Raw genomic sequence first — 25,960 nt, 5'->3', positions numbered from 1 at the left:
CTTTAAAACCTGTGACTGTCTTCATGGCTACTCTGATAACTGCACTGTAACCAGCTAAAACACAAGCCTTGTAGCTAAATTGTATGCCCCAAAATAATCTTTGCTCAAAAATAAAACCTTGAAATACCACATATATGCCTGGCTTTGGAAATAAAATCTTAAGGTAATTCAGATGAAAGGTATGAACTTATACTAGTTGTAATGACTAGCCTAGGAAACTAATAAAGTAAGAAATATTATTTATTGAGACTCTACATAAATGCTACCTAGGCACTGTGCTAGGTAGGTATGAGGGATATAACAGGAAATGAACTCATGTATACTTCCTGGCCTCAAAGAGTTTCCAGGCTTTGCAAAAAATCACTAACAAGCACTTAAAATTGAATGTGAGACATGCTTACGTAGAGCATTGATCACATATGGCAGAAATACAGAGGCAGGGTCCTCACTTGATAACTCTCACTGGAAAATGTGAAGCATAAAATGAGGGGAAAAAAGTCAAGAGAGAATGTTAGCTCGTTTTATACTGTTGGAAAGCACAATGTGAGAGAATGTTGGGAAAAGCTAGGAAGTACAGTAAGGGTCAGGTCATAAAAGATTTCAAGACATATGGCTTCTTTCTCGAGAAAATCCTAGGAATAAAAAAGGGCAGTCTCTGGGTGCAACATGGAAAATGTGGGGGCAAGGTATGGATGTAGTAAGAAAAACAGGTGCAGAATGATGGGGAGGAAATAAGGAAAGTACCACTGATGATTATATAACAAGTTGTTCAAAAAGAAACATCTAGAAAGCAACCTACTGTACACAGAACCATCATCGGTCAGTAGGTATGTAATATATTAAAAAGGAGAAGAGACAGAGTGGGCAAGACGAGAAAAAGAAGACCTCAGTGAAGTCCAAAGTCTTTACAGTGAGTTTTCTTAGCTACTTCAAATGCTTGAACATCAGTATCTACTAAACTAAACAGGAAGCATATATCCTCTTACCATCTTCAATTGTGCCATGAAGGGAAAAAGCACTGATTAGAATTATACCAGGAAGTGAGAGAGACACAAGCTGCTTGTTTCACGGAAGAATTAAGCAGAAAGGAAAGCAAGAGCTTAAGGATAATGAGCTCTTACCTAAGTACCAATATCAGCTTAAGGAGCAAACTAAATATGTAGAAAACACTAAATACCATCAGCTAAATGATATTTGGAAATATGCCTTTCAACAATTTTTCTAAAATGAAAAGTGCTACTAAATTTTCTGCTGCTGCCAAATTGACATGTTGATTTGAATCTGAATGACTCTCATTCAAAATAAAGAAACAAAGACACCACGTGAAAACATCAGATTTTTGTAATCCAAATTGGTTACTTTTGAAACACCAAAAAATTCAAATTTATGTCAAAGTAGAAAATATTACCAGCTTAAATACTTAGTCTTGGCCACGTATTTAAATAGTTCCTACTGAAATGTGATCTCATTTGGTCTGTTTTTAAACATGGAAACCATAGGATACGGGAAGGGATACTTGTATTTTCTTGCCCGCCCCCCTTCCTACAAAAATGCTGATACTTACATTACAGCAAAACATAGACAATTCACACATACAATCAGGAAAATATTCTGCTCATCACCAATGAAATATACTGAAACATTAGTCTAAAGTGTCTCTATATGAAGCCAAACACAAAAAAGAACTCTTCAAGTCGCATAGATTCCGCAGTCTCTGTTTTTTGTTTTGTTTTGTTTTACCTGCTTGTGTATGTTTCCTTATCTTGTTCTTAAATTATTGTTACCCAGATGCAGTTTAACCATCTGGGTACTTAACCACAGCTACTTAAAAGTAACTCACAAAGACAACCTAACACAGTAGATGCTCAGTCACCGTGTAGTAATGGAGAGATGTATTTTGACTGAATAGAGTAAAGGACAAAGTCAGTGCTGTTGTGGACATTTATGTGGGAATTAGAACTCTAGGTATGAAGCCTGGCATCTCTCTCTTCTCAAGCTATTATTCAGCACATGCAAAATAAGATCAAGCACTTTACCCTATGAATTCTGAAATGTTTGAAACACATATAAAATTGTCAAGAACTCATCAGAATAGATGCTATTACACAAATATAATAAATTAGTATGACTATTAGTTTCCATACCTTTATTTAGATTTTGTTAAAAGTCATGGAATTCATAATTTCCACCATTAATATACTATGTAATTCCATCTCAGCCATTTCTGAAATTGAACTTTTTACAAAACTTCTGACTTCAAATCTCCTGAGACCAAACCATGGAAAATTAGTTTGGTTTGGTCAGAGAAAATAAATGTGCTTGTGTGCCTACAGGATTACACAAGCATGTGCTAGAAAAGGATAGGCTTTTTACCTGGGCACGTTTTTCTATAAACTGAAGATTTACAAAAGAGTTAAATAGATTTGTAATTTTATAAAGGAAATATATGATGATAGAGGGTTAAAATGGAAATATTTAACAACTGTGAGAATTAGTTTACAAAAACCATGGTGTGCCTTCTATAAAAAACCGGTGTTATTTCTTCAATAAGACTTGCTTACTTATTGTAGAGTTTGAGCTTTTTATTTGCTATCCATAACACTGGATGCATTATCCTATATTCAGAGGATTAAGTTAATAGCTCATCAAAATCACTATTCATGTTAATTTCTGTAATTTGGAGACAGGACCTTGAAATCACTATGCTAATCTCATATTGGCACTGTATATTCCTTAAGCATTTTCCAATGGTTGTTGCTATCGGACCTATATTAGGTTTTACTCCAATTTGGGTTTTAATATGGTAAATTGTCACTTAAATGCTTACAGAAATGTCACTAATCTAGTTTGGTGCCTGGTACTAAACTATTCTAATAAGACCAATGCTAAAGGATGACAACTTTACTCAAAAGGAAAATTCTTTCATTTTGAGCTTATTTTTCAACAATACACAAATGCAATAATCATGTGGTTCTTTCCTTCTACTATTTATATCCAGGTGAGAAAACTCAAATCTACCTAATATTCTACATTATTAGTTACGGCAACTTTATTTCTATCCCACCAACTGATGGCAAATACATTTCTATTTAGATTGCAAGTGCTTGTTTTGCACATTGATGTTTGCAACCGTGGCTCACTTTTAATCTTTGGTGCTCTTCTCCAAAGAGATGAAGGTAGGTACAGAGGTGGACAGATATATGTCTGTTCAAAGTTGCTAAGATCCTATTCTTATATTTTAGTATGTGTCTGTTTGTGTTTTGCATATGCACTTGTGCATGTGAACATGCCAAGGTGTGTGAGTGGATGTTGGACGACAACTTACAGGAGTCAATTCTCTCTTTCCACCATATGAGTATCAGGGATCAGACTAGGCAGCTAACACATTTATTCTCTGTTTCCTGTTGCAAGCTATTTTGAGTGACAGGAATTTGTGCTTTAAATGAAGGGCCCAAGCTATAAATGTCTCTGGTCATTAATTTATTCCTTCATGATTCCTTCATCTGTCAATCATGCATTATATCTTTTAAAGCTATTTTAAAGAAATGTATGATATCTCTCTGCAAAAATTCTTTGGAATTCCACATAATGTTACATGACTGTACAATTTGAAACTGAAGGCACAAAGATCAACCAAAAACTTCTTTTAGAATCAAAATTGTTAGGCATTGCTAACTACAAAGAAATTAACATTTTAAAACCTGCTTCTTAGGTGGGAAGCATTCTGATTAGTGAAGGCTGATTATACTCATTAATTATTTTATAACCATTATTATCATACTCAATAAAAATATCCTCCAAAGCTTCCTCCTCAATGATAACGTTCCTAAATTATTTATTGCCTCTAATATTTAAATTTTCACACACCTATTTTATTTAACATGTCAGCATAGACCTTCACAGAGTAACATCTAGGAAATTAGATATGTCTAATTCAATTGGTTGGTGAAAAGTAACAGATAAAGCAAAGTTCTGCTGGGTATTATGTCTTATAAAAAGATATGCTCTAAGTAGATGTCCAAGTCTCAAAATCCACTACTCTGAGAAGAGTGATATACGAATAAAAGTCTCCTAGTTCTAAAGAACAGGATAGTCACCACCTTGATCAAGAATAGGCAAAGCATTTTGGTTCAGGGCTTGTTAGTAGGAAGATTGTGTTATTTGAAAGATAGTGTATATGGAGGATCTTACAGTTTAAATTTGTCCTTAGTCCTTCCTCAATAGAGAGGTGAAAAGAGGTGCTGGACACATACCCTATCTTTAGAAATCATGTTTTTCACCTAATACCCAGGCTAAATGCACATGGGCACCATTACCAAAACAGCGACCCGGTAGCACTCCAAGCTTCCTTGGTGCACAAGAACACAAAGGAGCAAAGCATGGAGCTCTGAAAATTCATGAGTATCCAAAGTTTGAGCTCAAACTACGGTTTAATTTCAAATGTCAACCGATTCAGTCACTGAGTACTATGGGCAAGGACTCATTCATGTTTATAGACATAAATATTGAAAAGAACACATATGCAGTTTTGATTGAACAGGTAAAAATGTTGGGAAGGTTCTACTCAAGATATTTGAAATAACCATACATGTATACAATTTATAATTTGAACAGCACTTATACATATAAAACCCTGTAGATTTTCTCAAAGTTTTCTAAAAAGAAAAATAAATCAGGGATGGTTTCTCCCTCTGACACAGCTGAAATGTGCCTAGCTTAGAGAATAGATATGTTACTCGGTGTATGAGTAACTAGCACAAGACTCAATAATCACTACCTAGAAGAGCTAGGTGGTAATATTTCTCTCTGTCACTTTTCCCACTAGCTCACCAGGAATCCAGTTTAGTAAATCATATAGCCTCCCTAAATCTTGATTCTCTAGAAAATTTGTCTCCCTAATAATGAAAATAAGAATCATGATTTACCAATTCTTATGTATCACTCACTATTCTCTGATACAGTCTAGAAATACACAGTACTTAACAATTGCTATTTATTCAAATCACCAGCATTTTGGAATTTTTCAAGCAAAGGCAAGACAAAAACAGCTCACTTTATTAACAATTTAGGAAGCTTCTTATAAGTATAGGATACAATATTGAATGTTAAATTTTGGTACGCCAAATCACAAGTATTTGGTCTTTAAAAATAGATTCACCTCTCATATAAAAAAGCACGCTTTTTACAAATAGTACACAGATTCTAATCTTGCTTCATCATGAGGCTTGCTTAACCATCCACCCATACATCTACCCATCCATCCTTTATTTCCATGAATCAAATACCTACTGGTTGCCTCATTTCTGGCAAGATCTCCTTGTTACTCTCCAGGTCTTGCATTTTGCGTCTTTCTCAGGAGCAGGTTGATCTGACAATCTTTTATTTCTCTTGAAACCTGGCAGGCCAAGGTTCACCTGACACTTGACGGTATCCCACGGTAGTGGTGGGCTATTTGCCCTTTCATTCAAAGGACTTTAGATGTCAAGAGCAAGCTTAGCCCACATGGTGTGAGTGCTAAAAGTATAGTCAAATAATTATGCATTTTAGTTTGGAGAAAATAACTACAAAGCAATGAAAAGCTCAATAGAAAGGCTTTGTGTACATAATGAGTATTAATTCCACCACTTTTCTTAAAATTGAGATTGCATATTTTTAAGCTTAGGAATCAACATGTTCACAGTACACAAAGCCAATCTGAGTCACCTGTACAATGACCAGCTGAATAACTTTGTTTTAAAGCTAACCACCCACTGTTGCCCTCCTTTAATTTCCACATCAAATGTCATGTTTATAAAGCTACCTACATCATCAGTTTGTATAACAACCGCAGTATGTGTCATCTGCTACAAACCTGTTGTTTATATGTGATTTTGTGCATATGTATGTGGTTGTTTCTGTATAAGTATGTATGTTCCTACCAAATTTTTAAAAATATTATTATCCTTCTTTGAAATAGAGTTTCATTTCTCTTAGGCTGGCCTTGAACTACTGATCTTGCTGCCTCCACTATCCTAGTAGTGGGAGCGGTTGGAAGACCACCACAAATCTTTACCTGTCCATTAGTAAGTCAACATAAACCATGGGAAATCCATTAGCAGAAGTACCTGAGAAGGTGAGACTGAACTAAAGTAAGCACTAATGCCCCATTTTATAGTATTCTCATATCCTTGCACACGTGCACATTCATGTATGTATCCTTAACCACTATGATAAAATACATTAATTAAACACTTGAGCTGGTTTTCTGATTTACAATTCCAGGAACTCAGTTTGGGTTTATATTTCCTCAGTTAATGTTTCTCTGAGCACTCATGATTTTAACACTTTGAACATTATTTTAACTCCAAATTGTTCTATCTGCTGGGTAGGACAGCATGAAAATGACAGCTCTCAGTAATAATCAAGCAATGTAGCCAATTCCTTGGTCCTCAATGGAAATGACATAGAAATATGGTAGGTAATGAGAATAGTAAAATGTGTTTGGTGTTTGACAATGTGACTAAATGATTCCTATTAACACATTCAGTGCCAAGTTCTCTGAGAGGTTACTGTTATACACATTTTGCACAGGAGGAATAGACTGTAAGAAGCTGAGAAACTTGCCTAAGTCAAGAGACTAAAGGAAGTGATCTGAAGTATGAATATGGCTCTGACTCTTGCCAAAGCCAGAATACCTCCTTGTATGAGAATTGTGTAAGTGCACAGGCTTCCTTCAGGAAGTCGAAAACATTGGCTGGGTATTTCCAATTTTTCTAGGGAGAGGAGTTAGATTACTTATCAGCATCTTAAACAATTCTAATTCTTTGTAAGTTTATGAAGGACCATATCTCCTTCTACTGCCATATATGGCTCAATGATGCGCAATACTTCCCTTGAAACATTCTAGACTTACTTTTATTCTAAATCTGTTATCTAGCCTGCATGCATCTCTTGCTCATATGGACTCCACTGGCACTGAATCCCTGATAATTTATTAGGCTTTGGTGTTGTGTTTGAGTGTGTATATGTGTGTGTGTATGTGTGTGTGTGTGTGCATGGCCGTGAAATACATAAGTTTCTTAAAAAGAGGATAAACTATTTTCAATATTATCTCTGATAGAGATAATATTTTCAATAGTATCAGTATTTTCATAATATTGATACCAATAATATCAATAATGTCAATATTTTCAAATATCAATAATATCAATATTGTCAATACTATCTGTTTCGAAGACATAGTATAAAATTTTACATATAGTAGAAGCTTCATAAAAGCCTACTGGTGTTGATTTGCTCACTTAGCAAGTTGTACTTAATACAACTGTGCTTGGTATGACTTTTGATGACCTTATTCCTCTCTCTGAAGATCAAAGGAGCCTCTAGACAATCAAAAAAAAAATGTCCAAAGAACTCAGAGGAAAAAAGTCTTATGTTCCTAGCTGGGCTCCCTTATCAGGCTTCAGTGGGAGAGGATGCACTTAATATTGCTGTGAATTGAGGTGCCAGTGGGTTGGTACCACTTTGGAGCCTTCCCTTCTCTGAGAAGGAGAGGGGCAATGGAAGAAGAGGGCATGAGGGTAGCACTAGGAGGAGAAGAGAGAAGGAGCTGGGATCAGGCTGTAAAGTGATTAAATAAATGAATGAGTGAAAAAAGTCTTGTACATATATCAGTCTTATAGTTTTACTTTGTTATCACACTTCCACATACCTATTTTCTTATGGTTATTGTCTCATTGTGGCATATATGTCATGATCATGAGATTCATTCAGTTATTCAACACTTGTTTAATGAAATTTACTATGTGAATTTAATTGTAACTGATGTTTGAGTCCTCATAAAGATTAGAACCATATTATATAGATTTATGTGCTCAGTATTAATACCTGGATAATAATAATTGGATCAACTTTTAAAGAAATTTACTTTTGTTATTCATAATTGTCAAGAACAGTCTAGCTGTATTGCTTTCATCTTTAGGATTATGAATTTCCTTAGAGATATGAATGTTTATTCAGTATTACAGTGCTTATTATATTTATACACTAGCTTTAACTTAGTTTATATATTTAAGGAAATAATCACCAGCAGAGTCATAAATGAAATCAGATATCGCATAAGTGACACTCAGAATTTACAAATATGACTCTGCTAATGAATGCAAGTGATAAAGTTTATAGTTGAGTGAAACACAACTTTGGGCTTTACACACTTAGGAAGGCAAGTGACATGGAAAATGATGAACTTCTAATTTCATGAGAATTAGACTAAGAGACAGCACTCAGGGATGCTCTAGCAGAAGTGTATATAGATGTGTCAGTAGTACAAAAGTCATATCCTCAGCTAAGAACCCAGTCAATATACATGAAAAGTCATTCTCTCATTGGTTTTCCATTCTTAAATATCTTCTTTAAATGCTACATGGAAGAATAACTAAAGGGACACACACGTATTGAAAATAAAAGACACTTTTATAAGTGTATTTTCAAGGCATCTTTATCTCATTTAAAATTTAAGTGTGATTATAATTCCCACTGCCAAGAAAGTTAACACTAATTATTTGAATAAATAATAGTAAACAAATTAAATGGGGGTGCAAAACATGAACTGCAGAATAGCAATAAAAATGGCATAGTTATTTCTAGTTGATATGCTTGAAGATGTGATTTTAGATGCCTATTAGTTAAAGATTTTTAACTCGAACCATTTTGATTTTACTATTAGATTGTCATTAAAAATTACACTAGTCTTTCCTTAACAGTGAACAAGGATGGTCTTTGTTTTTATACAGCTTATATGTGTATATAATTATATGATTTATAAATATATTTATATACCTATGTAAATCACATAATGAATCTTATAATTAAAACTCATAGCAAGGTCCATATTTTCAGCAATTTATTCCCAATACAAATATTTCTTTTAATGTTTCAAAGTATTACTTACTATGTAAGGCATAAAAATATTGTCATAGGTTTTGATTAACTCTGTTTCAGCTCTTGCCCCCGTCTGTGTGTGTGGGAGGTGGCTGGGTGGGGGGAACATGGGTGTGGTGTGTGTGTGTGTGTGTGTGTGTGTGTGTGTGATTTACCTTAGTCTTTATCTTGTTTATCTTGTTTCACTTTAAAGGGTAATTCCAAGAAAGTTCAAAATCACATAGCAGCTAGCTATGATTTTCTTTCCACTCTTAAATGGCAGTAAAGTCTAATTCAAAATACATATGTGAGATGTTTTCTTAATATTGCTAGGCTAATATGTTTCTGTGAATGTACTAAAAAAGAACTAACATCTATAGCTTCAAGGCATTGAAAATGGTCAAGTGTCATGACCTACTTATTTCTGAAGCAAATGTTTTGAGATCAAGGTTCTACCTTTGGCCTTTAAAGACCTTCTAGAATAAGAAGTGGACAGACCAAAAACATGAAAATGTGTTAATAATCTAGTTAACTTGTGAAGTTCTTCCTGTATCAAGATCCTCTCATTTCATAAACAGAACCATTATTATCACCAGCCTTGCCACCACTCCCCAGGCCTCATTCAAGAGAAAATGATGACTCAGTTTTCTAGATATACTACATTTGCAAACTCTGTGTGTGTGAATGGAATACAAATTATTTCTTAAAGTGTTAACTTTTTTCCTTTTAACTAACTGTCTGGATTTGAAAGCAGAGAACTCAAGTTTTGATTGCATAATTTGCTGCCAAAAAAGGCTTTATTAAAACCTCCTACCTGGCCCCTAGGATCTCTATTGCAAAAAGTGACAGTATCAGCTTCCAAAGTCTCCAGGTTTATAATGTTAAAAATAAAAAATTATATAAACATTAAAAATAAAATTCCAGGGGGCTGGAGAGATGGCTCAGAGGTTAAGAGCACTGTCTGCTCATCCATAGGTCCTGAGTTCAATTCCCAGCAACCACATGGTGGCTCATCACCATCTCTAATGAGATCTGGTACATGCAGACAGAACACTGTATACATAATAAATAAAAAATCTTTTAAAAATAAAAAAAATAAAATTCCAAACAGCTATACACATGAGTGGATTAGAAAACTTAAGCAAGCACATTATGATTAATTTTTCTATTGGGCAATCAAAATTACAATCAACAAACTATGGACTCTAAAATATACTCTTAATTCTATTCTGTCCAGCTCATACTACCGAAAGTTCATTGGCCTTTGCTAAAATCGAGTGAGCATATACACAAAATATATTAAGCAATATTAGAGATAACAATTTATATAGTCTGGTAATAATCTTATACTAACTCCATGAAATTCAAAGAATATGATTCCTCCCTCAATTTTACATCAGGTGGGCTGAGACTCAGTATAATGTCACTCTGATTCTTCATTCTAAGCTTGTATGCCTTGCAGACAGCTTTGCTTTAAAGGAGAGTAAGACAGGAAGAGCAATAGCAAAAATCACAACTATCACAACTGCTGAAAGCCTTCATTCCAGTGATTTTTTTTTCAGAAATATTCAACATAATTCCTGGTGTTTGAAAACCACTATAAGATCCCTCTGAGATGAGTAATTAGATTCTTAGTGACAAATGAAAAAATCATTTGTAGGAAACATTCTTCAAGAATGCATAAAAATAATCATTTTACACGTAGTTTTACACAAGAAGCAGCACGTAACCATTAATGCCATAACATGAAAACCTATGAAATCATGATTGCATGATGATAAAAGAGAGAAAAAGAGAAACTTACCTACTTTGTGAAGATCTGAGTATCAAGAAAGGAATCTTGGGAAATGGTGCTACTGTCCACTACTTATCTAACCTCAACATCTTTTAACACTCCATCTAATTAGCTACTTAATCCCATTGAGTCAGCTGTAAAAGTCTATCTCAAAAATGGTCAGATTTCAAATTACTAGCATTCTGTCCTCACATATTTCAATAGCTTACTCACCAGTTTCCTGTCGCTAGTCTTAGCAGCCTTTTCAGGATTCTGACCCCCTTCCTATTCTCCTGCCAATTCCTTCCTAACAGGACTTTTCTAAAACATCACTGACCAAACTTCAATCTGATACCTCTAAATGGATTAAATTTTTTCCCTTATTACCAGGGACTGGCACAGTTCTCTTGATTTTTTTTCTAGCTATTTTCCTGTAGAACACCTCAAAAATTGCTTTGTATCATGAGTTCCCAGCATCATCAGGGCTATTTTTAACTTGCTCTGAGTTTGGATCAAGAAAATGTTGTACCCTACTTCAAGGCCTTGCATAGAATTTATTTGAAAAAGACCTCTGAAATATATCAGATACTCTTAGACATCACCTCTGCTCCTACAGAAGATTAAACACCCCTTTCCAACTTCGCTATGATTTTCTCCATTTCGTTTCTATATTTCCTGATTGAAACTATGAGCAGAGAAATATTCTCAAGTCAAGATTTTTTTAGTTTCTAGCATAGTACCTGATACAATAAGTACTTAATAAATGTTTTTGAGTAGAAGAGAACCAGTAAAAGATAAAGAAAACAGAGAGTATTGTAACAATTGTCACTTAAGGAATCACTCTACCAGTGCAAATGATTCATGGTGTGAAAGTCTAGTGAAAAGCTTGCAATGTGTCACTGTGCTTTATGTTCATTCTTGGGCAAATTTTGCCATATATTACTTAAAATGCTATTTTATTATACACATATCCAAGATATATTGTGGACTCATACTAAAGTCTCTATTTTGTCCCCATTTTATCTATCAACTTTGATTGAGAAGAGCACTTAGATTCTTCTATCTCACCAAGAATCTGAAGGCTACATTTATTCCAATAAGTAAGCATAGCTACACAAAGCCCATCTGGATGCTTCAATATTTAGCAGAACATTTTGGTCAGCTCCTTGAGCAGGTTACCATGGAAATAATCTTGGGACTTATCAGAAAAAAACTTCTAGTAAGCTTATATGAAGTCCTGGATAAACACAAGAAATCCTGACACACAGAAAGATCAAAGACCAGTTTTATTTTCAAGCCAGTGGCATCTTTTTACCCAGCTCCAGAAATCATTATCCATGTGGTATCCCTGAAACTATACAATATGGAAGACAGTACTAACATTTTCAATAAAGTCATAACACTTTTGAAATTCCAATATGGTCTCAATTTGAAATATAAGAAGCTGGATCTTTATGATGTCTGTTTCAGGTGGATGAGATAGAATTTTTTTCCATCAACACATGCATTACTCAAAGCCTTAGCTCAACTTCCCTTCATTCTCAAAGACTTAACCAAGGAGATCTTTTTTTTTTTTTTTTTTTTTTTTTTTTTACTACACTTTCATTCTATACCACCTAAGATCCTAGGTATTCTTTTTTTTTTTTTTTTCAGGGTATCATTTTTATTTTATTTTATTAATTTGTAGTTTATTTTTTTTTACTTTTACATATACATTTATATTATTACATATATATACAATAAACTACATAGAGCCAGAAGGACCACAAAAGAAATAGGAATTATATAAATGTTACATTTATACTGTTTTGCCTATTTGTATTTTGCAACCTTGGAGAAAACATCTTTCCTACCTTGGTGAGTCTACAACTCTGAATGTAAATCAGTATCTGTCATATTTCATCTCCATCAACCTTAAAAACTTCTATCTAGACCTAAAAAGATCTTAACCCCTAAACAACTAATCTTAATTGTGAAACTGCACTATATGGTCTTCAAACCCATCAGAAACTTGAGAAGGAATAAAATCAATTATCTGAGTAAACAAGAAATGCAAGTTAGCAGCTTCCCAAATGAGAAGGTGACAGAGACAGTTTGCTGACTGAACAGTCACCCAAAATTCTCTATAATGCAGGAGCATCATATTCAACCTTCTGGCCCATTAAATCTGACAGACGTATTTGTGATGCAGGAACTATTGAGGACTTGCTTACACTGTCTTGGAAAAGTTTGGCCGTTGACTCTGCTTGTGTCCAAGCTTACCCACTTTTAGGCAGAATTCTGTCAGTAGCAGAACTGAGGATATAAATAAAATATACATTTAAAAGAAAAGGTCAAACTGAAACAGACCTAGATGAAAGAGAGACTCCTAACTCAAGTCATTCTATACTCACATGAATTCAAACTACAGAACAAGCAGATAACTTATATTTCTAATTCCACTACATGGGAACAGTTCTGAGACTGGCTGAGAAATGAATGTCTGTGCATAGACAATGTTGGCTGCAGAATCCCTGTGACATTTTTAGATGCCATTCTTTGCATGGCATGAATGAAGATTTACAGATGTCTTTCTTCTGCTCATACAAAGAACAGAGAACCAGTCTTAATTGTTCTGTGCATCCTGCACACCTTATACACTTATGATTTTAGGACTGTGTAATGATTGTGAGAAATTTTATGCTTCCAGAACAAAAGAATCAGACACTGAAGCTGAATAAAGCATGACAGGATCCATTCCTCTCAGCATGCTAATCACTGGCATCCTGCATCCTTCATGTTCCAGCCCCAAGTGCTTCAGTTGCTGTTCCTTATCACAACAGGACAGCTTTGAAGAAAGCTTCTGATTCCAACTGGTCCAGCATTTCAGACTGCCCCACAGAAGACTTCTATTAAGCCTGGAATTTCTCAACATTTAAAAACCAGACCACAAATGTTATTCCTAGCTTGCTTAACCATTTTCCCCAATTGTTTTTGGGCCCTACAAAGGTATCCTTCATCCTAAATCAGCCAGAAGAAACCTAAAGAGAATGACAACCCATTTCCCTTATGGGGGTTGGGTAGGGTTTTAGTTGCTTTCTTGGGATATGGGTGTTTATTTTCATTGGAAGATCCTAGGTATTCTTATTCACACAGGTACTTTATGAAGTAGACAGTCCATCACTTTTAAACACTCCTTTGAACAGTGAGACTCACGTATTTACTAATTATGAAAAAAGTCAGGGACTCTGCCTATTCCTTGCTAAGTGCATTTATCATCTACATATGTTAACAGGTTTGTGCTATTAATGTAATTGATGAACTCCAGGATTTGAGAGAAATATTATCACCTCAAATTGTTTGTTTCCATGTCCAAATTTTACTAGTCTTTCATTTGTACCTAAGGTTTATCTTAATAGTGTTTGAATTTATCCACAGAAGTATTGGTTGTTAGCTGTGGTATTTGGACATACCTCTAAAGTTATCCCACGAAAGTAACAAAAACTCAGAATCCCTATGAATCAAAAAGTGTCCTCTAACAAGCTGTGTCATATGTTACTCATTTAAGAATAGGGCAAAAGCACAGCTTCTTAACATATTTGTAAATGAAAAACATGTGATTATAACCTGTAACACCATAAAAATATCTCCTTTGGTATGTCCAACCCCAGACTAGAAACCAAAACTCAGCAAGGGAATTTTTAGCTAATCTGAATTCAGCTCATTTTGTCCATACTCTATATGTGCTAACAAAGTTATTTTTAGAAAAGTATCCAATGTGTATACATTACTATACTTTTACTGAATGCCATCAAAGAAATGGCACATTGCGCTTAGGTTCCATGTCCAGCATGGTCAAATGTATTGATATGGACAGCCCTGTGATTTTAGTCAAGGGACCCTTAGTACTTTGCATTTCTTCATATGTAAAAAGTGAGTAATGATAGTTTAAGATCCTGTTAGGACTAAGTCAAGATGAGGCATTGTATTACAAGTAATAGGTTTTGCTATTGTCAATCATACTGAAAACTCAATTTGGCAATCAAAGCATACTCTTTTTTAAAACAATGGTTAATTAAAGATTATTTGCTTTCATAGTAATTCCAAATAACAAACACACTTAAGCAACCATAAAATTTTATAACTCATCTCTAGAGCTTTCTGCATTTACTATTTGAGTGGAATCAATATGGTTATCTACCTGCTGGCTTTTCTTATTCTTTAGCATGCAATGAAGGCCATCCTGTTTTATGTCTGTCTCAGAAAGCACTGAACTAATCAATGTATACCGTGATAACAGGATGATTTGGAACACACATAACAAAGGCTTATCACTTTACTGTAAAATGAATGTATCAAAATATTTTTCTAGATAATAATAAGAAAATAGATGTTCTCTATCCTCCATTATTTTAGTGAATGGTAACTAAAGGATTAGAAGGCTGATTGATGATTCCAAAGCTTAAGGCTTTTGGATTAAATGTACCATATAGCTATTATAAAAATTGAAATATAATAATCTTATAGGCTAATTTTAAATAATACCCAAAATATACTCAGTTTGCTCACATTTGTCTACTATCAGTAAATCCTAGATTATTGTAAAAGGTGGGAAAGAGAAGTGAGAAGGGCTACATGCTTCCCTTCTTTCCTCATGTGGATAATCTCAGAAAATAAGAAGGGACTGGCTAAACTTACTTTACAAACAAGATGATGTTAGGCTTAACTGACAAGGAAAAGTACATCTTCAGTCATCTAGACATGAGGTAACCTCACCAAGGAACTAGTCTTATCTCATGTGACAACAGGCCCAGAAATGTAAAAAGCACTTTCAACTTCACAAACCAAGATAATATAGTAGTTCCCATGTGCCAGGATAACTCACTGAAACCATGATTTGCAATTACACCACATATTCCCCTATGGAAATATTTGCTTTCAGTTGTCTCCTGAGGAATCACAAAACTGAATAAATTGTGATGTTTCAAGTATTATCGTTAAAAATGGTGATCACTTATGTTTGCATACTACACATGAAGTTGTATTACAGAATGAAGATAAAATAATGTTGCATTAGAAATGAGAATAGATTTCAAAACAAAGAACACCAAGAGTGATGTATGGAAAGCAAATGTTGTTTTAACTTTGAGAAATGGAATGCTAATGGGGGTGACAATTTTTCAGGATGCTGGTAGCTACAATTACTCATTTACAGCCTTAGAAAAGAAAATAATGCATGTGAGAAAAAAGTGAGACTTGAGAAAGCAAGAAAGAGAAAAATCAGGAAACCAAAATTGTGTTAGTGCCAGTGATTCTATATGCCACTGTTTGATTAGTTCTAATGGGCAAAGGAAGGGAGCAATGAAATGAATGAACGGCAGGCATACGTGCAGGAATACGTTTTCTGGCCTTATCTTGGTGAGCGCTTTGAGACATCTCACAGAGGTAGAGACGCAGTTTAGAAAAAGAAAAAATGTGATGTTCTTTTTTATGAAGTAGTAGAGAACAACACAGGTGACCCAGAACTTCTTGCTGGAATTGTAGGGGAAATTAGCTTTTCATAAAATACATCTTAAATTAGACTTAGATCACTTTCCCCTTCATTTTCTTCCTCCAGCCCCCTTCCATGCCCTTCACTCTCCAATAGATAGCTTCTTTTGCTTTGATTATTATGGCCACATATATCTATATGTAGGTATATGTATGTACACATACATAAGTACAACCTACTGTGGTTGTTTTTGTTGGTGGTGTATATATGGTCTCAGGGATGGCCACATTATACTAGACAACCAATAAAGGGGTTCATTTTAGCCTTTTAGAGTTGTTCAATTATTCACTAAGTCAGAGAAACTGAAGTGTCTAGTGTATAATCATACTCTGACTGCCATACTGTGTATTCATTCAAGATAAATAGTAGTAGTAGTTGTTGTTGTTGTTGTTGCCGTTGTTGTTTTTAGCCATATTTCACTTTGGTCCTACAAACATGTACTTATAGACAAACAGGTATTTTCTCAGAATATGCTTAGAATTTTTTAAATTACCCTCCAGTTTTATAAATGCCATTCTCTCTATATATATTAATAATATGCATATATTACCCAGCATCCAGATTTATAGATTTATCATTGAAGACCAAGTTCAAAATCTATGTCAATCATTCTCTGAGAAACTTTGACTAGATATTACTATATATCAGTATCTTATATACCAGTCCAACTACTTTATGAATGGTGTCAGCCTACTCACCTAGGGAACACCTTTCTTTTTTCTTCTTTGTATTTTTATTTGTTCACTTTACATCCAGATTGTAATTCCCTCCCTTGTTGCTTCCTGGTCCCACCCTACCTCCCTCATCTCCCTCCCCCATCCCATAGTCTTCAGAAAGGGGGACTCTTCCTCCCTTACCATCTGACCTCAGGCTATCAAGTCTCATCTGGATTGTCTGCATCCTCTTCCTCTGTGGCCTGGCAAAGCTGCCCCACCAGGGGGGAGTGACCAATGAGTGGGCATCAGAGACCATGTCAGAAGTTAATCCCTACTCCCCATAATATGGGAACCACAAAGAGACTGTACTGCCAATCTACTACATCTGAGTAGAGGGTCTAGGTTCTCACCATGCATGGTCCTTTGTTGGTGCATCAGTCTATGCAGCACCACCCCTAGCCTGAATTTGTTGGCTCCACTGGTCTCCTTGTGGAGCTCCTGCCCCCTCCAGGTCCTTGAATATCCCAACTCTTTCATAAGACTCCCTGTGCTCCACCCCAAAGTTTGCCTGTCTCAGCATCTGCTTCGATAACCGGCTGGGTGGAGTCTTTCAGAGGACCTCTATGGTAGTCTACAGTCCTGTTCCTTCTCTTCAAGGGCTTCCTGTGTCTATTCTATTTGCCCTTCTGAATGAGAATCAAGCATTCTCCCAAGGTTCTTCCTTGTTATTTAGCTTCTTTAGGTTCGTGGATTGTAGTGTGGTTCTCCTGTATTATGTGGCTGATATCTGCTTATAGGTGAGTATATACCACGTGTGTCTTTCTGGGTCTGGGTTATTTCACTCAGGATGATCTTTTCTAGTTCAATACATTTGCCAGCAAGTTTTAAGATTTCCTTTTTTTAAATGGCTAAGCAGCATTCCATGTGTAAGTGTACCACAGTTTTAGAACAGCTTTCTTAATTACTGAAATATAGCATTGGTAAACAAGCCCTTCCCTTACCTCAGTTTTCTCAAAGGAATACAGGCTGTCCTTTACTACCCTTTTCTGGTTCTGCTCAACCTAATTTATTTAGCTTCAGCAAACACTAAAATTGGGTGAAATATGAAAAGATGTGTTTGAGGAAATGACTGTGAATTCCAGTAAGACTAAACCAGTTAGAATAATTCATTCAAAACATGAAAATGTAAACACAAATGCATGCATACAAACCATTGTTTTGTACATATCTGTGCATAAATGTTAAGGTTGAAAGTCTTTTTTCACACCTTGAATGGGTAATACCATATAAAGTGTCTCTATTCCTTTCTTGTAAGGTTGATATTAAACCACTTAGAGCTGATGCTGAATCCTTATCTATTTCCGTAAGAATAGACAGCAGTCACGTGATGCACATCCAATGAAAACACATGGTGTGTATTGCAGACACATCTAGACCATCATTGGCCAGATCCCAGCATTCTCTATAGTACTCCCCAAAGGGATAAGAGGTTACCCTTCACTTCATGGTAATAAACTTATCATGCTCACTGCAAAAGGTAGTAAAAAAGAGAGGAAGAATCATAAATATGAACAAAGTTTTACAGCTAGGTGACAAAATTAGACAGTCGTTAAAATATGTCAGTCTTATTAAACTTCTGCACAAGGCTCTTAATTGTGAGACAATTGGAGCCTTAGGTAACCTTAAATCACAGCCAACAGCAGCCTGTGAAGCAAATGCACATTAGAATGATGTCACTCTCTATGCTAGTGCTAGATTTTCAAAGGTTATTTAAGACATTTAGTATGAGACCGTGGATCCCCCACTTGTAAATAACACAAATAAGAAATTTAAATTGCAACAAAATAAAAAGCTATCTACAATAGCATATTTTCTTCATAATGTAAAAAGGAAAACATTAATAAACCTAAACATTTGTAATAAAATCATGTATAAAAATTTATTTATTAACAATTTCATTTATAAGAAACATAATTTGCAAACAAATTTCAGTTTCCATTAGGTATAAATAAAGAATTTACTGTTTTCAGGTGCAGTTTTTAGAAAATTTTTCTGTACTCAACTACACAGTGCATTATTCTTCTTGAATTGGTAATAAATTTGAACATGATGGTTTTATTATTTGCCTAAACTATATGCCCCAATTGGACATCTGATATTTTGCCTTAAAGCTGATTGGACCTACTGTAATATAAAAATTATAAGAAGTGAGGAAAGATTTCAAGAATGAGAAATGAAAATGTCCTCAAATAAGTGTAGGCCTAAATGAACACATGAACACACACACACACACACACACACACACACACACACACACACACACACACACACACATGAATGCATATTATGTTTTCCTAATAATTTTAATTTCTGGATATGTAAATACTATCATATCTGATTATTTGTATGTGTTTTCATTTGAGTGGCATGAGTGGTATCTGTGTTCTGGTCATTTAATTTTCCCTGCTCCTTATCCAGGGTAAATAAACTTCACTAGCACGTGTCAGCTTTCTGTCATTAAAGCCATGGAAAGAATTGCAAATGCTTAGAGACATACTGGAATTGCTCTGTACATAAGCCTTTAGGGTAATAATTTAAAGTAATACTGCAACCCATCAAAGATAGCTGTACTGACAAGGGACCCAGAATCCAGTGCCTGAAATTCCTAGCATCGTGAACTGGAGTTGAATTGTAATGCTAAGTGGTTTTGAAAAGTCCATCAAGATTTAATAGGGTGAATTTTCAGACTTGGTCAGAGTTTTAGCCACATAAATTCCATTAAGTTCAAAGCTCCATAAGGTTCCACTCTGCCTGAATTTATGCCCACATTCCAGTCTACAGCCTCCTAAGCTCTCTGTTGGGCTCTCCAATGTCTCAATTTCTTTCCTGGTATTTTTGGTTTTCACACTGCCCCTCAAATCTGTCTCTTCCCTTGGCTTCACCATCCTCCTGTTTGAAATCCTTTGAGACCTCTGTTTTAAAATAAATTCTCTCTTTACTGATTCCCTATCATGACTTTATTATACCTGACCCATTTCCTAAACAAAGCTCTATCAGAGTCAATTTGAGCCATCACTAAGGTTGTATGCACATAGACTGCTCCTTGGATAATCATATCCAGAGATGATGTCAGCTCACTCAGAAAATTTACTTCTCATTGGTGTGTTGGAACACTGAGAAAACAGCATGAAGTCACTTCTGAATCCAGGTCAGCCATTTTCTGAATGCATAAGAGTAAAGTTTACAAAAGAATGGATCTCCTTGGATGCATGACATGTTACTCTATTAATGAGTCATAGAACAACCTAGCAGACTGCTTGATAGAGAAGTGCTACTTGGGGGTCAGTGCTGAGTGATATCACTGCATGAAAGGAGAGAACAATAGTAGATACTAAGATAAGGGAAGGTTCCAAAGATTTTCCAATTTTCCATTACTGTCCTCTTCTCTCAAAGCATATGACTATTTATTTTTATATTAAAACACAGTATTAAGACATGTAATAGAAATTAAGATTAAGATTCCTTGATGGCTACATAAGAATAGAATAGAGAAAAGAAATTTTAAAGAGAACAGAGTAAGAGGCAGGCAAAAGACACACACACACACACACACACACACACACACACACACACACACACACAAATTTCCTACCAAACACATCCCTTTGTTCCAGAAAGGAACACTGAATTCAAAGTGTTAAGAGACTTAGACATGGAATTAAGAACATGGGACTTCTTTCTGAAAGTAATGACAGTGCACTGAAGAATCAAAAGAAGGGATGTTTTTGAAAAGAAGTGGTACAGGAGGAGGGGTCCAGTTAAGAAGGGTTACACCAGTCCACAAAGGCATTGTATCTAGAGAAACAGGCACAGGCTAATGAGATACATAGGAGCATACTTGACAAGAATTCATGTGTAATGATACAAACACAAAATCACCTCAAAATGAGACAGTATGAAAACATAGGTTGAAAAATATAACCATCTGCCCTAGGCCGGTCTTTCTCTGTGTTTGCATCATTCCATCACCATATCTACTAAGAATAAAGAAAAGAAGAAAAGCCAAAAGTCTTATTGGATCATACCTCAGCATTTCAGACAGCATTGCCACAAAATGTCTAACACTTCAGTTGGTTGGTCTTATACTTCCTATTGATTAAGAATGCTAACGTGTTTTCTTCCTCTGTGCTTTTTTAAGTTTCTAGTTACCAGTTACAGAAATCTAACCCAAACGCAGTGGCTTATTTGCAGCCATGTGCTTGAAAGGGCTACAGGCAGCTGTTTGTATGAGGCTTATCTCAGAAGCAGCCTCACTCACATATGCCCTCTATTCAGGATCTACAAGGCCTATCATAATCATTATCTATTTGTGAGAGGTTCTGGTCCCACCTGAGTTCTCACTTACACATAATTGTTCTTGAGTTAGGCAAGCTATTTAGTCATTTTAAACACAGTGGGACTTTGTTGGACATGTTTACAGAAAGGATAGAGGTAGTTATAAAAGGGCTATGTAAGCATCTGGGGAAGAAAGTAGCACCAAAAGGAAGACTGAGGGCTATGGAAGGTATTATTAATGCCTTGCCAAAGAATACTCCTGTAAACACATTCATGAGTATGGTTATGTGTGCTTGTAGTTGGAATACTTGAGAGGTGGAGGTAAAAGGATCAGGAGTTTATGGCCATTCTTTCTTACTTTGTGAATTTGATGCCAGCCTGGGCTATTTGAGGTCTTGTTTCAACGGAAAAAAATTAATTTATTCACTTTACATCCCTATCATAGACGCTCCCTCCTCTCCTCCTTATCCCATTCGTTCTAGAAAATACTTTCATTTTGTACATAATTTCACTACAATATAATTTTCTAAAATTATTTTATACCTACCATTTTTCATTCTCCCACCCAACCAGTTATTTCATCATCACAAATTATGGAGACTTAACTGCACTTGCAGTGTGTTACTTATTTGTGTCACAAGTTACTACAGATCAAGAATCAAATTCAATTTGAAGACGTCCACGCACACAAGTCAGTAAGATAAATGAGTTGCTTGTAAGTAGTTGATAACAGAGAAAAGAAAGCCAACTATGAAATAAAATAAAACTTTAAAAATTACTTACTTCACTTGTTTGCAGGATTGTGAACTTTGGCAGTTTGGTCTTTGAACTGGCTGTACTGGGTTTCCCATCCAACAGTGATCCAAAGGAGAGGTTTCCAAAGCTGTTCTCAAATTCAATAGAAGGCTTCAGTGCTGGAGAGATGTCAGTTGCTTGGTCCTGCCCATCCATGGGCCTTACATATGCAGTTGGTTTTTGTTGTCCCATGCTCGTTTTGCAGTAAAGACCTGGTGGGAAGGTTGGGACTGAAAGGCCACTGCTGGGAGCTAATAAAGAAGAGGCAACTAGGGGAGACCCAGGTGCTTGCACTGTAAATTCAGATTCTTCTGGTGAATTAGACTGAAAGATTTCTTTGAATGTATCTTCTCCACCAGACTTAGAGTTATTATCTTCCTTTGCAGATGGGTTAGATTTTTCAACTGTACCAATTTGGGGTTGCTCAGCTGGGTAGACAAAGAAATCTTCCAGTCGGGTTTGGGGTGGGTCTTGTGTGGATGTCTGCATCTTGTTTGGCTGACTGCTGGCCTGGCTTGCTTGTCCAGGGCTAGTATTGTGACTATCTCGTGGCCACTCAGATTTTGATTTTCTGTTGCTGTGTATTAGAGTGGAATTCAATATCACAACAGAAGGTGGAGGCATTGGTGCTGAGGAGTGGGTATTCTCCTGGTGAGATGGAATCATTCGATTCTTTTGTTCTGGATAAAAGCTTGTTTCACTTTTGCTGATGGGCGTCTGGGGAACAGAATTCTTTGGGATGCCAACCAGATGATTCTGACTGGAATGGTTAGTTAGCAGATCCTTCATTTCATCATAGCTTCCAAGAGTGTTCTGGACTCGGTTGGCAAGAGCATCCCCTTTGTTTGTCTAAAGTAAAAAAAAAAAAGATGGGGTGGGAGAAAAGAAGATGAATATGTGTCTGTTTCCTAATATTGACACTTCAAATAGATGCCTTATATAGAAAAATAGAGCTGTTTAAAATTGCCACACTGTCAAATAATCTCATACTTTAAGTGCTATGTAAGAAAAAAAATAAATCTTCTATTGACAGGGAATTCAGATTCCAATACAAGTCTTTACAGATCTTCAATGACCAATTTTCAGTTTCATATGGACACCCACACACACAGAGATAACTAAAGCCATAGTGAATAATAAAAGAATGTCTACAATTATCACCATCCCTGATTTCAGTTTGTATACAGAACTATAATAACAAAAGCAGCATGGTATTGGCACAAAAACCAAGACATTAAGCAACCAAATTGAATTGAAGACCCAGACACAAATCCCCACCCCTATGGACACTTGATTATTTTTTATAAAGAATCCAGAAATATACAGGAAAAAGACAACATCATCAACAAATTGTGATGTTTAAACTGGATGTCTGCATGTAGAAGAATCCAAATAGATCCATATTTGTCACCTTGCACAAAACTCAAGCCCAAGTGGATCAAAGATGTCAACATAAAACCACATACACTGATCCTGATAGAAGAGAAACTGAGTAATAGCCTTGATCTCACTGAAACAGGAAAAAAACTTTCTAAGCAGAACACCATGATCACAGGCACTAAGATCAACAAATAAATAATAAATGGCACTTCATGAAACTGAAAATCTGCTATAAAGCCAGGACACCATTATTCAAACAAAACTGCAGCCTACAGAATAGGAAAAGATTTTTTTTTTACCAACTATATATCTTATAGATAGATAGCTATTAATCAAAACATATAAAGAACTAAAAAAAAAAAAACTACAAAGAAAGCAACCCAATTAAAAGTGGAGTACAAGCCTCTTCTTGGTAGCCTGCTATCCTTCCTCTCAGTGCCACCAGGCCAAAAGAGAATTGATACCCTACAAGCATATACAGGGGGAGGAGGTCCCCCTCAGGGAGTAAGGGGCAAGTGGGAGGGAGGGAAGAATGGGAGGATACAAGGGATGGGATAACAATTGTTATACAGATATAAACAGAATTCTTGAGAGAAGGAACTCAAATGGCTGAGAAATATGTAAAGAAATTTCAACATCCTTAGTCATCTGGGAAATGCAAATGCAAAACTTATTTGAGATTTCATCTTAGACAATTCTGAATGACTAAGATAAATAAAACAAGTAACAGTTCTTTCAGGTGAAGATGTGTAGAAAGGGGAACACTCATCCATTGCTGGTAGGAGTGCAAACTTGTACAGCCATTATAGAAATCAGTGTTGTGGTTCTTAACAAAGATGAGAATTGATCTACTTCAAGATCCAGCTAGACTACAGTTGGTCATGAAATCAAAGCAAGCTTTGTCTTACGACAAAGACACTTAATCAAACATGTTCGTTGCTGCTCTATTCATAATTGCCATAAATTTGAAAAACCTAATATCATAACAGAAGAATAGATAAAAAATACAAGACATTTACATGATGTGGTATTACTCAGCTGGTTAAAAAATGAAACCATTAGATTAACAAGTAAATAGAATGAAATAGAAAAAAATCATCTTGAGTGAGTTAGCCCAGACACACATGATATGTATTCAGTTAGCAGTTAAGGCAATAACGACCAAATTGAAAGCCATACAATCACAGTTGTTAGGTATAGAATAAGATTCAAGGAGGGACAGATAGATCTTGCTAGGAAAGGGAAATAGAGGAGAAAGTTATAGATGGATGAACGGAGGGACTGGAATGAGAGGCCCTGGAGTAGTTTATTGACCAACACAAAATGACCTCAATGGTATATTGTGGACTTTTTGTATCATTTTACTTTGTTTTGACATTTTTGTCTAATTGGTCTTTTACTTTGCATACATATTTTAACTTCTAATTTTAGTGTTTTAATGGAATACCCGCAAGTGTAAATAAAGTGGGTCTCTGTTTCTTGTATCTTCTCTTGGCCTCATTTTCTTCTTTTTGTTTGCTTTATCCAATTCTGGTGTGTTACCTTTTGTTTTATTATGTTTCATTATTAACACTTAGAAGCCTATTTGTTTTCTAATGAGAAACAGGAAAGAGGTGGATCTGGATGAGACAGTTGGTGGGGAGGAACTGAGAGTAGTAAATGGAGAGGAAATCATAATCAGGATATATTATATGAGACAAAATGTATTTTCAATAAAAAGAGGGGTTGGAGTTGGTGGGGTGCTGAATGGCTAGCTGTCTCCATGTCCTGCCCTTAAACGCACTTATGAGGAGATAATTTTAAAGTGATAATTTTAAGGTGAGGAATTTTCCAAAACAAAAGCCAAAACACCCACTGATTTTAGGTTAGATGAGATGAACCATTACACTGTGCATTATGATTAAAATGGTCTTATTACTGGTGGTTGGATTACAAGAAACGCATGACTTGTATGGATTTTTAACACACCAATCTTTACAATACATTGTGCCAAAAATGCTAAGTCTGTTTAATAGAGAAATCAGTTAAATTATGCTGTCTTCACCACACAAACTTTAAACAAAGGCAATGGATTAAACAGTATCTAAATGAGCTAACATGACTAACATGAATCTAATTCCTTTTAATCAGAGAACTGTATAAATTATTGGCGCTTGCCTACATATTCTGGGGGTGACTGTGTTTGCACATTGATGATTCATACTCATTTACTTTGAAAGGTTGCAATTGTTCATCAACAGTGACTCAAGCTCTCCTGTGTCTTTGCAGTGAGTTAGAAATTTTTATTCAAGAATTTAAATTGTTGCTTAAGTAAATCTAAACAAAGTTACCTTTTCAAAACAATGTTAGCTTAATGTGTAAGTGTTAAAGAGGCAACTACATCAATCCTTGGACAATCAACAGCAGAACTCTATCATCTCTTGTACGATATGTTAATCACATAAAATACCAGATTGTTTTTATTAATAAAGTAATTAGGCTCTTGCAGGTATTTTTGCAATGAGGGAGCAAAGGTTTCATGGCTAAAATATGCTGAGTAGCTGTATACTCGGACATAAATCTGATGGAACTCGCTGATTTTAAAATTTAACT

The 25,960-nt window shown here is 35.5% G+C and overlaps 1 protein-coding gene across 1 annotated transcript in view; it reads right to left on the bottom strand.

The window, feature by feature from the left end:
* Positions 1 to 25,960, bottom strand: part of Aff2 (ALF transcription elongation factor 2) — a 506,796-nt gene that overhangs the window by 312,389 nt on the left and 168,447 nt on the right. The window contains exon 3 of the mRNA XM_051142388.1: positions 21,977 to 22,837. Within this exon, the coding sequence (XP_050998345.1) occupies positions 21,977 to 22,837 (861 nt within the window). The remainder of the gene's footprint in view (positions 1 to 21,976; positions 22,838 to 25,960) is intronic.

The sequence above is a fragment of the Acomys russatus genome, chromosome X, assembly GCF_903995435.1.
Source record: "Acomys russatus chromosome X, mAcoRus1.1, whole genome shotgun sequence".
Taxonomy (NCBI): Eukaryota; Metazoa; Chordata; class Mammalia; order Rodentia; family Muridae; genus Acomys; species Acomys russatus.
Note: the sequence above shows the minus strand (reverse complement) of the source record. Positions and strands in the feature narration are given on the sequence as shown.